This window comes from Cyprinus carpio, chromosome B18 (genome assembly GCF_018340385.1).
Source record: "Cyprinus carpio isolate SPL01 chromosome B18, ASM1834038v1, whole genome shotgun sequence".
Taxonomy (NCBI): Eukaryota; Metazoa; Chordata; class Actinopteri; order Cypriniformes; family Cyprinidae; genus Cyprinus; species Cyprinus carpio.
In genome coordinates this window covers 2,092,424-2,108,169 of record NC_056614.1, presented here as the reverse complement: position 1 = coordinate 2,108,169, position 15,746 = coordinate 2,092,424, and the positions used below count along the sequence as shown (strand labels likewise).

At 39.4% G+C, this 15,746-nt stretch overlaps 1 protein-coding gene across 1 annotated transcript; it reads left to right on the top strand.

Annotated features, from left to right (window-relative positions):
* Nucleotides 1-7,015: 7,015 nt before the first annotated feature.
* On the top strand, nt 7,016-15,501 carry LOC109109281 (bone morphogenetic protein 2-like). The gene is made up of 3 exons (XM_019122425.2): nt 7,016-7,452; nt 12,517-12,848; nt 13,224-15,501. Exons 2-3 carry the CDS (start codon nt 12,524-12,526, stop codon nt 14,174-14,176), a joined length of 1,278 nt encoding a protein of 425 aa, XP_018977970.1. The 5' UTR covers nt 7,016-7,452; nt 12,517-12,523; the 3' UTR covers nt 14,177-15,501.
* Nucleotides 15,502-15,746: the final 245 nt, after the last annotated feature.

Here is a 15,746-nt window from a genome sequence, read left to right as displayed (position 1 = left end):
AGCCATGGATTTGCTCTTCGGCAACAGCTTTCAGCAGGTGCCAGAGACCTGTCCTCTATCCAGGTCTGCTAGTGAAATCAGCAAAGAAGACGTACTCAAATACAGATCCATGGCTCCTCTGCCACTGACTGAAAGTCCACTGGACTGGTGGAAGTCCCATGAGACAGAACTACCAATCCTTGCAAATTTGGCATTCCTGCCACCAGTAGGGTTCCGGTGGCATGCCCCCATGGAAGAAAATTTTTAAAAATAAATAACTTCTGGCGAATATTGTTGAAACTAATTGATACATTTAGATAAATATATTTCATACATTATAGCATATTACAATACAACTTATTAGGCCTATATATTTATAGAACAGCAAAGTAGGCCTAATCAATATACAAGACTGAACCACATAGATGTGAAATATAAAGACTATCATGATCATTTTGCCAACAATGAACCATGGATTTGTTTAGTTTATAATACGTTTTATTTTTAACTTAAACAAATAGGCTACAACATATAACATTCAAAACTCATCGGCTTAGACTGCATTTGAAGAAAAATAAACACAACAGTTTTCTGTAGCCTTGTGCAAACTTATTCAATAGAATTAGACTTCGAGAATGTTCTTTCCAGTGCAAAAAATAATATTTTTAATTTAATTAGACAACATTTTAAGGAAGTGTAGTGCCAATATCTTTATATAATTATAACTTACTTCCATTATAGTTAACTGTGACGAGTGGGGCGGGGCTGAGAGCCGTGCGTGAGAACGGAGCGAGGCCGGTGGAGTGATTGGAAATGAGCGACACCTGCTCCACTCACCGATCTCCTCAGCTAATGAAGAAAATATAAAATATTGCACTCAAAATACTGCATTCAAGCAATACAACTTGTCGTCATCGTTGCTACACTACGTGACTCACAATGACTGAAACGACCAATTAAAAGGGCATTCTCTGATGATGTTCCAAGATGTTAAAAACGCTACGCTGATCATAGACAAACGGGGAGAAATTAGTAGGCCTATCTACCGCACCGTCGGTTTTTTTCTTATCATAGCCTACAAATGTCTTCGTTCATAGTCTGACATATATTAGAAGCTATGTGTGTGTCTGTCATGGATTTGCACTGAATTGATTCTCAAAAATACGGAACAAAGTGCGTTCTGTATCAGTTCAATATGGAACAAGACTTTTATGTGTCAAATACGGGACGATTCTGTATTATACGTAACAGTTGGCAACCCTAGCCACCAGTGTGTCCTCAGAAAGAGTTTTCAGCACTGCAGGAGACACAGTGTCTTCTCAGAGAAGTAGTTTATGGCCAGATTGTGTGGATCAGTTAATATTTTAAAAAAATAAAATCTGAGGTAGACTGAAAAAAAGCAAGTCATAGCCATTTGTTTGTTCAACTCTCTCTTACTACACTAACTACCATGTTTTAATTGCACTCTGTCTGGTATTATTGACAGTTGCACTTGCACTTTGTTGTATTTCTGCACTTTGTGTATTTCCTAAATGTTCGAGGAATGTATGCAATCTTTACAATAAAAATGGTGCATTGAATATATAGTAGCAGTAGTAGTAGTAGTAGTAGTAGTGGGGGTAATAGTATTTTTATTGCTTAATATACATTAAGGCAAAGTCCTATGAAGTTAAACTACTGAACTAAAGATCTGGATCAAGTTGCTGCAAATGTATTGAACTAAATTGTCATGAATTTCCCCCAAAAATAAATTTATTTGCTCAGATGCAGATGCCTAAAATATACAGAATCGAATCATTATAATCTAATCGAATCAAATTTCATTGTGAATCAAATCGTTCTGAATTTGCCAAAATCGTTCTTGAATCGAATCAAAAACCTATGAATCGTGAATCGAATCGATTCACAGCCCTAATATATATACACTGAACAAAATTATAAATGCAACACTTTTGTTTTTGCCCCAATTTTTCATGAGCTGAACTCAAAGATCTAAGACTTTTTCTATGTACACAAAAGGCCTATTTCTCTCAAATATTGTTCACAAATCTGTCTAAATGTGTGTTAGTGAGCACTTCTCCTTTACACAGAAGAGCGTACACCATCTGCGTACTGCTCAGAATTGCCAAAATGGCACTACGCTGATTTGGAGAGACACAGAGGAGAGGAATTGTTGAATAAAGTTGTCATTTTTGCTTTCTTCGTGTACAAAAAGTATTCTTGTCACTTCATAACGTTACGGTTGAATCACTGATGGCAGATGGACTATTCTTATGATGCTTTTCATACTTTCCTGGACCTTGACACTGTTATTTATTTGGCAGTCTATGGGACAGTCTCAAGTCTCCCTGTTTTAATCCATACAGATCAACAGCAGCTCTTGCATTTTAAACCCAGTACTTGTTTTTGTTCATAACCGTGGAAGCAATTAGAAACAAAGTCACAATTACAAGACATAAGATATAAAGTTGCAGTTACTACCACCACCAAGTCAAAGTGAATGTGCATAAACTCTATTTACTGAATATTAGTTTATTAGGAACTGAAGTTTAACAAGGATTTTAAATCTTTGTTTTGTTGACACCTTCCCTTGGGTGAACTGATGCTTGATTGTGTCTCTAAAATAATCTGTCAGGGCCCCTAAGGACCAAGGTGAAGGTTCAGGGGCCACCAACACAAACTCTCATCCACCTACACCAAGCTTCTGTGCATTAGATCACTGACAAAATCACTGCATTGATAACAAAACGGGACGAAAAGCCTGACATGTTTACATAGAGACACACACCCTGGTGCACGTTTACCATGTGATGACCTTGTCTTAAACATTTACACCGATGACATCATTGGAATGTGTTGTGGAGGAGAGAGAGGACAATACAATGAGAGTGTGTGTGTGTGTGTGTGTGTGTGTGTGTGTGTGTGTGTGTGTGTGTGTCTTTATATATCTGTGATGGCCAGCCGTGTTTTATCATGTAATGCAGAGAAGCGAGGCTTGCCAAGTGTATGCTGGCAGCACAGCGATTAACACTCAGGAAGCCGCTGGTCTCTCACCGTCTCATTCAAAGAGCGGCTACAGGAACGAGGCATGGGACGCCCCCATCCTAATCTCATCCCTCTCTCCCTCGCTCTGTCTTTCAACAAACAATGACCTAAAGAGAAAGGAATCTTATCTCAGAACGCACTTTGGAATTTCTATCGAATGCAAAGCAACCCGTGTTTGTCCATTTGTCTAGAAGAAAAACACAGAGAGAGAATTATTGGAACAAGTTATTCACCTGTGTTAAGTAAACTCAGATTAAATACCATCAAAGTAAAAGTCCCCACATGCACCAGCTCATTTCATTGCTTTCTTTTCTGTCTTGAAATGGTCTGTTATTTATACTAAGCTCTTCAAATGCAAGTAAAACACATACAGAATGAATCTGACGTCTTAGGTCATCATAAACATGTCTTGAATATTAAGACGTGACGTTGTAATGCATTCCTTTTTACATAAAGAATATAAGGGATTTAAATTAATTTAATGTAATTAAGAACAATAGTAAAAGTAAAATAAATTTATTGTAAAGTAATGCATTTGAGCTATTTGCAAATAACATGCACGCATTCACTCTTAAAAGGTTACCAAAATGCAAATTTTGTCATCGTTTACTCATCCTTATGTTGTTCTTAACCTATATATATATATATAAACTTTTTATCACAAAAAACATTTTTTTATGAATCCTGAGAGATTTCTGCCCCTTTACTGAAACTCATCTAAAAGTTTCAAGTTTCAAAATGTTCTGAAAAAACAATGTAAAAGTAATCCATGCGACTTCAGTGGTTTAATCTCAATTTTATGAATAAAAAAAAATAAACAAATAAATAAATAAATAAAGTCCTTATTGCCTAAATATTTTTACTTCCAAAAGACATCCAAAGAAAATTCATTCAATTCATTTTTGGGATGAACTAACCCTTTATATGTACACCCAATGTGTCAAAAAGGGCTTTGTTTATGTTTCTTTTCTTAACATGAATCACAAATAATAAAGTATATTTTCAATTCCAAAAATAGAATAGAATAGAATAGAATAGAATAGAATAGAATAGAATAGAATAGAATAGAATAGAATAGAATAGAATAGTTTGCATCACTGGATGTCACTGTCAGTCATTTGACATATTTGTAAAATATTAAATGCTTTGCTACTTCTTACCTCGCACTCTTTTAACACTAAAATTAAATGTCATGCTGGAATTCATTTTCAGCTTCTGTGAAAAATAAACTCCATCTACTTTGATTTAAGTGGCCTTTTTAAACATTTTGTTGACTGCTGAGGTAGACCAGCCTAAAAATGAAACTTTTTAACCATGCCAACTTATCCTACTAACCCTAACCTAGCAGTCTACTACTACTCTAAAGAGATTTAGTTGAAAAGTTGCAAAGCTATTTACAGTCAACAGAATTTCTAAAGAGGACCATCAAAATAAAGTGTAACCCCTAACAACAAACAGCGCAGCATCAATGTCATATCTGTTTTTACAATTGTCCACATCTGTTTTTACAGTGTCCATTGTGGTAGTATCCTTTTTTTTTTATTAAAAAAAAAACATAAAAATCAGGTAGTAATACTGTAGCATTTAATGTGGAACGAGGCACCATGGAGAAGCATTTCCCTGCACTACATCACATGTATGTAATACAAACAAACAAACCTTGAATATCAAGTTTAGTGCCTGAAAAAAAATCAACTTGAATTTAATATGATGCCAGTTTACATGAATGTAAAGCTATAACGCCTCTTATGTCATTACCAGCGGGGCCACATTTCCTTTCCTCACACATCAGAGGTTAAAGTGGACGGGAGCTCCTCCTGTCTCTGCTGGGTGAGTACGGACAGAGCTGAACGGCAAAACAAAATGAGATAGAGGGGGGAAAGGAGAAAAGGGGAAGGTAAGATAAGAGAAGGAAATATGAAATGATGGGTGTCACGTTTTCTATTAGTTTAACAGTAAATCTCATCTGGTTTCCCTATATGGCTATGATGAGTAATTCATGGAATCGGAAAATCTTGCAAGTATATGCTAGGACTGAAAATACATGTAAAAAAAAACAAGTATAAAGTTTATTGAGCGAGCAGATGGTGACAGTCAAACAACAGAGCATCTCGAGAGATTAAGAAGAAATATTTCCAGTGACATTTGAGGGTTGCATTCGGTTAGATGTAATTTTCCTGCCGGCCACAAGCCAGAAACAGCACGCCACAACAGAGAGGAATAGTTTGTGAATAAATTCTCACAGATCTGCACAAGGACATCGCAGCCAATAAATAAATGAATTAATTCAGGATGCCCCACCCGTGTCGGAATGCAGAAGACTCTCCCAACTCTGAGGAGGAAATGTGAGGGCGATGACATTTCTCTCTCTCTGAACCGTTTCAAACAGTGACTGTGAACATCAACTGAGAGCAAGTCTACAGGAAGATCCTCATTTTTATCAACCAACAGTAGTCTTGCACTTTTTCCTTCCTTTTTATTTCTAGACAAACTCCCTCATTCAGACTCGTTGACCAAAAATGGGTTGCACGTCTGTTCTAATATGGCAAGGATAATGCATTTAGGAACGACTCTTGAAGAAAACACTTCCCATATCTAGACTGTGCATCAAATTAAACTTTATGGGATTTGCAACAAATTCATCTGTCAGGTAGTCGGAACTAGTCAGATTAGGTTAGGACAGGTTAGACAGGTTGCGTGATATGCTGTTATCCAGAAAACCATGAGGAAAAGTACTCAAAATAAAGACAATATAAACTCTGACTATAATAAATGTGGTTTTACTTGCAGTGAATATAATTTGTAGTGCCCATAATGTTTTATGCAGTGAATCACTGGAAGCAGAGAGCATGAAATGATTTCCAATTTAGACGTTAATATTTTTGCATGTTGTTCCTGTGCAATTTATATATAGCGCTATAAAAATTACAAAAAATATTTGTGTGTGTGTGTGTGTGAGTTTATTATAATTTTAGACATAAAAGAAATTAACATTAAATTTAGACACTAAAATAAAGTTTTTGTTTTTTGTTTTTTTTTTGGAGGTAAATAAATATTAAGATTTAAGTTTTCAAACTGCAAATTCAAAATCTGACAACAATGTAAAAATGTTTAAAAGTCACATCTCAAATTCAAATCTGTCATTATCTTGTTCTATATTCATATTAATGAATTTCAGTGTCTGAATTTTTTTTATTTTTTTATTTTTTTTGAGTTGCCAGTTGACGTCCAATGTTAAATCTGTATCATACAGTACTATTGCCACAGAAAATTCTGGAAAGTAGTGTCCTTGCATGAGCAAACCGGTTTCTCTGTATTTGAGTGCGTGTGTGTGTTGAGAAGGGGGTGTTTCAACTGATTCAACAGATGCAATCCAATCTGTCAGACTATGCTTGTGAGGTTACAGACATTTTCTCATTGCCCTGCCAGATGCATACCAATGCAGTCCACCCCACCGGAAGGACGAGCACACCTTGCTCCCTCTCTCGTCTCTCTTTTTTTTTGCGTTCCTTTTGCACTCATTATATTCGTGCCCCTTTCTCTCTCTCTCTTGCTTGTGATAGATGTGTTTTTCTGGCACCCTCTGGCTGTTCATTTGCACCAATGACAATGAATTAATCTTGTATCATCATTAGTTCTCTTTCACCTTCATGACTCCCTCCAGAATAAACAGTCACTCAGATAATGTCAGATCAACCGGCCGTTGTGTGCTCAACTTTATCTCCCACGTTTTTTTCCTCTTTCCTGCAAAAGAAACATTTAGACCCAAATGTAAAGTTGCAAATGGCAATCTGACCTGTACTGTGTATTTAAAGCAGCCCTGACCTTATCTTTGTTTGTGTGTGTGTTTGGAGAAGGTGGGTGGAGGGAGGGGGCATCGGTGACATCACTATCAGGGAGGATCCGAATGGACAGGAAAGTCAATTAGAGTTTAACTGAGTTTACCAGCTGGTAAGAGAGAGAGAGAGAGAGAGAGAGAGAGAGAGAGAGAGAGCGAAGGAGGAAAAAGGGGAGGAGAGCACAAAAGAGAAGTACAGACAGATTGAGAGAGGAAGGGAGAAAGTCAGCTACAAAGCCAGAGGGACAGGAGGGAATTTAGCCGGCCCAACTTCCAATTCTTCCTCTATCATCCATTTCATTGTCCTGGGCTCCTTCTCAGCTGCTATTTTGCGTCCTGGTCCTGACATAACAGCGACACAGGGAAGCCGGGGGATGTTTTTTAAAAGCGCACTTCTCTGACACTCAGAAAAGGATGAGTGCTTGAGGACAAGCTGGAGAGGCTGACGTTATTCCAGAGGTACATTCACTTACCCAGGAGAGGCAGACGGTGTCTACTCCGTCCTCAGGAGCGAATGAGAGGAGAGGGTCTGTAACGCTGGAGCTCAAGGACAAACCATGGACTCTGCACACCTCCCACTTCACCTGGACGTGAGTACCAACCTCTGCAGCAGAACACCTTGATGCTTGCAACATCTGTTGTATCCTTGCAAAACTATTGACAAGTGCTTGTGTAGAACATCTAAACTTTTTTTACTCAAGACAAATTGACTTTGAGAAGCAAAGTTTTGTAAGAAAATTCAGAATTAAGTTTATTTTATTACCCCTTTGTATAACACAAAAGCACAAATAATATAAACTTTACTAAGGTTTTTGCTTATTTGCTGTATGCAAGTTTTATCTCACAGAATTTTGCTTCTCAGGTCAATTGATCTTGATTTAAGGATGTTTAGACAAAGGAAAACAAGACAATATGTACAATATCAATTAAGAAAATTATATTCAGTAGTGTGACTCAAATCTTAAACGTCAAACAACTACCCATTCCTTACCAAACTGTCTGCTCCATGCTAAAAATTCACACGTGTTACTCACCAAACCCAATGACAGATTCATAGTGTAGATGCATCCTCAGAACATGTGAAACAGGCAGGTCAATGTTTCCACCAAAGGCAAAAAGCAGACAATGTTCTGTAAAAGACTTGCGGACTGCTAAGATTGCCTTGCTGGAGCATGCAGAAGAAACAACTGTGGAGAGTAGATCCTTGCTGTCCAGGGCTGGCAGAGGACTTGGGGGATAAAATGTATAGCAAACAAACAGGCAAGCCCTTTGCTAACTGGATAAATCATAAAGACACAATCTGGAAGAAAAAAAGGAAGTTGTGATATGTGATGTGTCTTTTCAGAGCTTACAAAATGGGATGTTACAATGACGTGTTAACTAAAATAGATCATGCATTTAGATCCTTCTGCATTTGCCAGATGATAATACAACACTGACTGAGGGTTTCAGGACCGTCAAATAGGGCAAACTGATAACAGAATGTTATGTGGGGGTCAGGGGAGGATTCTGGGAGGAAATGTCTTGTCTGGTCTACTCATCCTTGGAGACCACTTTAGTCTGTTCTTAGCTGAACCTTTGGCAAACTGCATAGAAACTGTGTCTATGTTTCTATAACTGTATCAGTTCTGGAGTGTGTTTTTCAGTCTGTAACAGTGGGGTGCATGTGTATGTGTGTACGGTCACAGAGGATTGTTCCATTGAATGTTATGGGGCACAATCTGAGGTCTGGGTTGCTGTCATTATCTCTTAAACGGTCCAGCTGGTATAAATTACAGTTTTGTGCTAATATACTCCAATAAAACTACCCCTGCAGGCTACCTGCAATATTATTCTAATGATTTCATGTCTTTAATGCAGCAGAACAGAGGCACAGCTCTAACATTTGTGACTTCTTGCATGACTTGGGGACTAGATGTAAGATATAAGCCCCATTTCTACCGTAGGATCTTTCCCCAGGAACTAGGGACTCTGTGTTTCCACCGCAGGAACCAGGATCTAAATAAAGTTCTGGGTAAAAATTAGCCCCTCAGAAAGTCCCTGCTTGCGGGGTAGCACTTTTTTTAAAGGACAGGAACTTTCGGGGGTGGGACTTGGGAGCTGATCACACTGACTGGTTGAGTTCACGCGTTGTATTTCAACCACCATTTATTCAAAAAAAATTTTTTTATATAATCCTGTTTTTGTGTCATGAAATGTAGTTTTAAAAGTATTTCAGGCGAGAATATAGTTGTTTAAAACGTGATCAGCGGAGACTCAGTGCTCATGTATCCCAATGAGAGCAGCCTCAACTCGGCATTTGCCGCTGGCGCCGATGTCTCTGTAGAGGTTAAACATGAGATATAATTTATTTTGGGTAAATCTAACATGTAATCTTTGGTCTTAATTATATTATTCTATTAATCTTTTAATATGTTAAAATGAAAGCTGTTTGTAATACAAAATAATTGAAAATAATATTTTGTTTCATTGTAATTTATGTACGTTCCCTGATCTACATTTCTGCGGCTATTAATATGTTTAAATAAAAAAATGAAAAACAGGCAGTGGGGTTTGATTTCATATTTTGTGTTTTCGCTGCTGTTCCATTTGTAGAATTACCAGACTTGCATCGTCCTGTCTCCCGCAGTTCTCACTCCAGAGTCGAACTCGCGAAGTCTAAAAATTTGCATAGGCTTAGTTGGTATTGAGAAACGCGAACAGATCGTCACCAGTCTAGCCTAATCTTCATGGCACAGACAGCAACAGGTCTACGGGGAAAAAAGTTTCTGGGACAAATTGTTCCAGGTAATTTTGGTGGAAAAGCGGCAATAGTGTGGGTGCCTTTTGCATCTGAAAATGTAGAGCAATCCATGTTTAAGAGTGTTCCTTCAAGAACAAAATGACAAAATGGGGAGGGGGAGGGGGAGGGGGGGGCGAGCTGGGGAGAAGCAGTCTTCTAGGGAATGAACGAAAGGAAGAACAACAGGAAAGGAGAGCAGAGGGATCGGGGTATGGAGTGAAATGTGAAACATGAAGACAGCGGTGGAGGATAAATCAGCAACAAGCAGAGGCAGCATGACCCCTACGGCCCTACACTGCTGACTTCTGAGTAAATCTGAAAAGGGGAAACTTGAGAGAGAGAGAGAGAACTGGCTTTTCCTAGAACTGTGTAAATATATTTCAATTCTGGAAGTCATGCTTTACAGGAAGATAACTGATAAGAAGAATAAAAATGGGGTGGGGGATGTGGAAAGAAAGCTGAAAGAGATAAGTGGATGCAAAGAAACCCTGCCCTCCACTCTGAGGTCGACAGGCCATGTCGCTCTGGTAATGGCACGAGTCTGGCCGACCTTTCCTCTGCTGGGGTCACCTCTTGCCGTCTGTTCTGGGGTCTAATAAACGCCTCTTTCCGCCCCCTCTGTCTGATTACTGCTCTCCCTGTAGAGGAAGTGATTACATGTCGAATCCAATCACAACAGAAACTGTAACATGTATGCGGCCCAAATGCACGGGGGAGGGACTGCAGGGAAGACAGAAGCGAAGGAGTCTAAATGAAGGTTTTGTGGGGAGGCGGCATTCAATAGAACAGCTCCATCTGGAAGCAACACCTCTGTGAGCTCCCACTGGGCGGAACAATCGAGTGGATGGGTAAAAGCCACTTAATCTACTTTACTGCCGGATGCTGTGGGCGTGGGGGACTGTCTTATCCTGTGTGTCCTCTGAGGATTCGGCTGGAGTTTGGTGAATGAGTGCGAGCGAGATGGAGAAGATGTAGAGGACAACGGGAGAACGATATACATCCTCTTTTCCAGTGCGTTTAACACCTGCAGTTGAGAGTAATCCAAGATTCCCAAAGGAGTCACTGCTCAGCAAGTCCTGACTTGAGCACATTATACATCAAAAGACCATTTAGTTTGTCTCAGATGTAAGTGTTCCTGGCCTGTGTGAGACCACCCAGCACCTTGTAGAGGCATATTCTAGACTGAATACAAGATAAGATATTTATAGGCCATGGAAGCTGTTGAAACCGCAGAAATCATTTAGACTAATCCCTCAAGAACAGACTGTGTGTTGACCATTGTTAAAGAAGACAATAAGGCCAAGCATACAATGGATGCCCCATCGACTTCCACTGAAATTTAATTTCAGCTGAAGCTGTTGATAGAGTTGCATTTAACCCAAAATATTAATTTTTACAGTGTTTCTATCAAAGCTTTCCAATGACCTCTTCGACACATCTCACGAACTCCACCAAAGTATGTATTTGAAAAGATTCCATTGAAGGCTTATGTTGGCTTAGTGATGGGACCAATGGGAAGGGTAGTTCAATACTGTAAGCTTTGAGAAGATTTTGTCACTAATGGATGACAATTAGCTTTACAATTAGTTGTTACTGAAAGGAAGGAGAGCTAAGTGCTGGAGGGTCAAAGTGTTTCTGTGCCAATCTGTCCTTTTAGGGTTTTTTTTTTTTTTTAGGTATAATTTCTCTTGCATAGCAGTGACGTAGACAGGGTCCAAATTCAGGCTATACATGTTATATTAAACATTTCAAATCCATGTCATAACATCTCTGACTGCTTCCTCTTTGATTTCTTTATTCTGCAGAGGATATCAATGAATAGATAAAAGTCAATTTGATGCTCCAAAATTATTCACAAATATGTATAGACTAGGATAAATGTATGAAAAACAACTATAAACCATGGCAATTTTAAACATCTCTCTCTCAAATTACTTTTGAAAGGTGATTTACTTTAGATTGGGTGCTACCATAAACATCAGTGTGCTGATACAAACTTTAAACCTTTAACCTAGTAATTATTTTCAAGCAGCTGTTCTAGACACAAATGACAATGAGTTATTTTCTCTGGGTCACTGGCAGCAGCACAAAGTCAACAAACTGCAAATTTCAAATCTACTTTCATCATACAATGACCATTATAATCATTCAAGAATGATCATGTGCCTCATGAGCATCCTAGAATGTCACGCCACATAATGTAGCGCAACATAGCTTAAGGCTATATTCATTTGCAAGTAAGTAACTTTGCATGCTTTTCAAGAACACAGTGCACCAATGCTCTATGTCCTGGGTTATTCTCATTTGTCAGTTAAATCAACTCAAGAGACATAGGGTTTATGAATTGGTCTAACAGGCCATTTGTAGACCTCTAAATCAAACAACACACACCATAATCTCTGTTAAACTACTTCAGTTCCCTAATGACACTGTTTCTACGATTATGGTCTCCAAAACAACAAATACCAGTAAATCAACAACAAAAACACAGAACGATAGTTTCTTACCACTCTATGCTACAAACCAGACTATTAGCGCTAAATCAGCCAACATATGAGGCAAAACAAAGACACATGGCTTAAGGGCTAAAGCTAAAAATATGGTCAATTGCAACACTAATTGGTACAAGAAATACATTTTGACCATTATTTCTTCTGAGTCAGGTTTTCATTCATTGACTTGAATAAACGCCATCAGTTAATGGAATAGTTCACCCAAAAATACAATTTCTGTTATTGTGCCATTCCAAACCTGTATGACGGCTTTTATCCATACAGTGAAAATCAATGGGGTTCAAAATAGCAATGAAAACAAACTTTTAAAAAATATCTTAAGAAGTCTCACAATGGCTCTTCTTTTTGTCTTTCTGCAGGTTCAACATGTTCCCTGCTAGCCTACTGGTTCTGATGATCCTGCTGCTACCTCATGTCTCATCAGGTCAACAGGAGGGTCCGAGTCAGACTCATGGAAACCTTGGTAGTCCTCCAGAACCTAGTTTGGCTCATACCATTCAAAACCTCCTGCTGACCCGCCTGGGCCTACAGTCACACCCCAACCCCAGTACAGAGGCACGGGTGCCCCAGTATCTTCTAGACCTGTATCGATTCCACACTCAACAGTACCATCTCGTTGAAGACCCAGAGTTCAGCTACCCCTCCCAGCATGTGCAAGGAGCCAACACAATCCGATGCTTTCACCACACAGGTTTGAGCAGCTATTGTACTAGGTCATAAGAACACAGATTCCCTTGGCAGTCGTAAAAGGCGAAATTTACCAATAACACAGCACAGAGAAGTGTGGAAGTCAATTAACCTGCCTTAGGTGCCAGGATGCCCACTGAAAAAGCTACCCATGGATTCAATGTTCTGATATTTTTCACTCAAGTCTTAGCATCAGCGTAAACAACTTGGAACAAGTTAAGAAGGACAAGGCTTATTTTCATAAGTGCTCCTAGCAAATGATGTGCAATTATTATTTAGTTGGACAATTATGCCATTACCCAAAGAGCAAGTGTTTGAACATGATGGAAAGAAAGTATTTCACAGCTTAAGAACTTTGTCTCTCTTTTTTAACATCTAGATTCTACAGTCCTGAATGTTCCAGAAGAGCAGAAAACGACAGGGGACGGCGTTCACATTGGCTTCAATCTGTCCTCCATTCCGTCAGAAGAGAGCGTGGTGTCGGCAGAGCTCCGTTTCCTGCACGAAGGATCAAGAGAAGACTCAACTCACGTGGTCAGCCTTTATCTTTCCAACAATGACCCTGCATCAAAGCCCACACTGATCCATTCCCGCCAACTGACTAGAGATCGAAAGACCGCAGAACTCTGGGAAACCTTTCCCCTGGATGGAGAAGTGTTTCAGAATCTATCTGAGAGGTCAGGGAGCCTGTCTTTTATTCTGGAGGTTATTGCTGATAATAACAGCAGCCTTTCCAAGGAGAGACATCTGCGCGTGCGCAGATCCACCGGGCAGGATGAGCACAGCTGGGCGAGGCAGAGGCCCTTGCTGGTGACTTACAGTCACGATGGCCGCAGCGAGTCCTTTGTGCCCCACAAAAAGCAGACCCCTGCTGGCAGACGAGGCAGGGGCAGATGGACTGGGGGCAGGTTTAAGGGTGATAGGGGTCAGGGCTCTGACACAGGTTGGCGGGTGGGATGGAATGAAAGGCGAGTGAAACGACAGGGTGGGAGGGCTGCCAAGCTCAAACGGCTCTCCCGCGCTCGCTGCCGTCGACACCCGCTGTATGTGGACTTCAAAGATGTAGGCTGGAATAAATGGATCGTGGCCCCTTCCGGTTACGATGCTTTCTTTTGCCTCGGAGAGTGCCGCTTCCCACTGGCTGACCATATGAATTCATCTAGCCATGCTATGGTGCAGACGCTGGTCAACTCCGTAAACGGGGCCGTGCCACGGGCCTGCTGTGTGCCAACAGCCCTTAGCCCCATCGCCCTCCTTTACCTGGACCAGGAGGAACGTGTGGTGCTGAAAAACTATCAAGACATGGTGGTGGAGGGCTGCGGTTGTCGATAGAAAAATTCTAATGAAATAGATAAGAAGGGTGGACTTGGAAAATAGGACTGAAAGCAGTAAGTGAGAAAAGAAAGCAAGGTAAAACAGTCATGCTAAAAACATGAGCACCTTCCCGTAGTCCTCTGGAACCCAGCTTTGACTTGTGTCCAATGAAGCATTGTATTTGTGTGAACAACAACCCTTTGAAGCACTCAGTGCCAACGTGACCTGTCTGTCTTATGTAGTACACTCCAGCTTTCTGTCTTGTAGGTGTCCAGTAGCTACAGTATGTTCTTGTTGTTGTGTCCTTCCTGCTCCTGTTTTGTGCGTCTTTCTCTCGTAATCATTACGTCATTGACAACTCAAAGGGACCAAGAAGTGACCGTGGACTCTTATTGAGCATTTGGCGCTGGACAGACTTAAACCTGAGGAGAGACAATAAGAAAACTGAAAGAAATTTCAAAGTATGCACTGTGACAGAGACTATAACTGATTACAGGGCACTTCTCCTTATGAGCTATTTAAAAATCATGACACCAAGAAATTATGATGTTATTGTCTGAATGTGTTAGTGCTATTATTTATGGTGACCTGTTATTTTTTTTTTATGTATGGTGCAGTCCAAAGAAAAGTTTGCCATACAAATACTTATGTGGTAGTAAAGTAAATCTAATTTAAGAATGCATCAATATATATCTATTTAAATAACAGAAAATATGGAATATTTAATCTTGACAAATACTGCAGATATAGAAGTACCAGAACGCCTTATAAATCCATTTAAAGCCAGTTAAAACTGGTGTTATTCATCTATTATTTGTAAAAAACCACAGCACTGAATCATGGCAGCTTTATATTGGCATCGACTGAACTATGAAGGAACTTTCATTACAACTGAAGCTTTGTGAAACAAAGAAAATTGCCTAAACATTCCACAGTGCCAAATGTTATGTTATGTGCCATAGGTGTGCAAGCTTGCTAAGTGGTATTATACATAACTTTGTGTCTATTGTTATCATGTAGTTATCACAGAAGTGTTGACCAAACTGTTTGTATTTATAGACAACAGGTTAAAAAAAAATTGTCCAATCTTATTCCGATGTTCTACCATGAATAGCTGATTATATTTTAGTGTGATGCTTTACGTGCAGTTTAAACAAAAGCCTTGAGAATGTCTGACATTGTCTGGAGCCATTGTGAAATGTGTAATAATAAACAACAAACTAATCAGGCAGTTCTAATTATCTCAATCTTTGATTTCCTTTTTCAGAACTGCTTTCCTAAAATTTTAATTTTAAAGAATACAGAGTCGTTAACATGACTTCAATAAATACAAGCTTTAATCAGCCTTGTTTTAGAGGGTTTTGTGCACTGGGACACTAGCTAGACCAGCTTAAGCCAGTTAAGTTTAGGAAGGTACTGTCTTTTCAGGATGGAAGTAAAAATGTAAAGAGAAAGTTATCTGGTGGAGGGATCTGAAGTGATAGGAAGAGACTTCTCACACACTCTAAAATGTCTGCATAAGTTTATCGACTCTCATTATAGATTCTTTCTCAACATCTGTTTTTCATCCTGCTGAGGATCTTGGACC

Excerpts from the sequence above, each read along its gene's own strand:
- LOC109109281 (XM_019122425.2), top strand. The coding sequence starts at position 12,524 with ATGTTCCCTGCTAGCCTACTGGTTCTGATGATCCTGCTGCTACCTCAT. Across the intron at positions 12,849-13,223 it reads CCGATGCTTTCACCACACAG|ATTCTACAGTCCTGAATGTT; the intron begins GTTTGAGCAGCT and ends TTTAACATCTAG.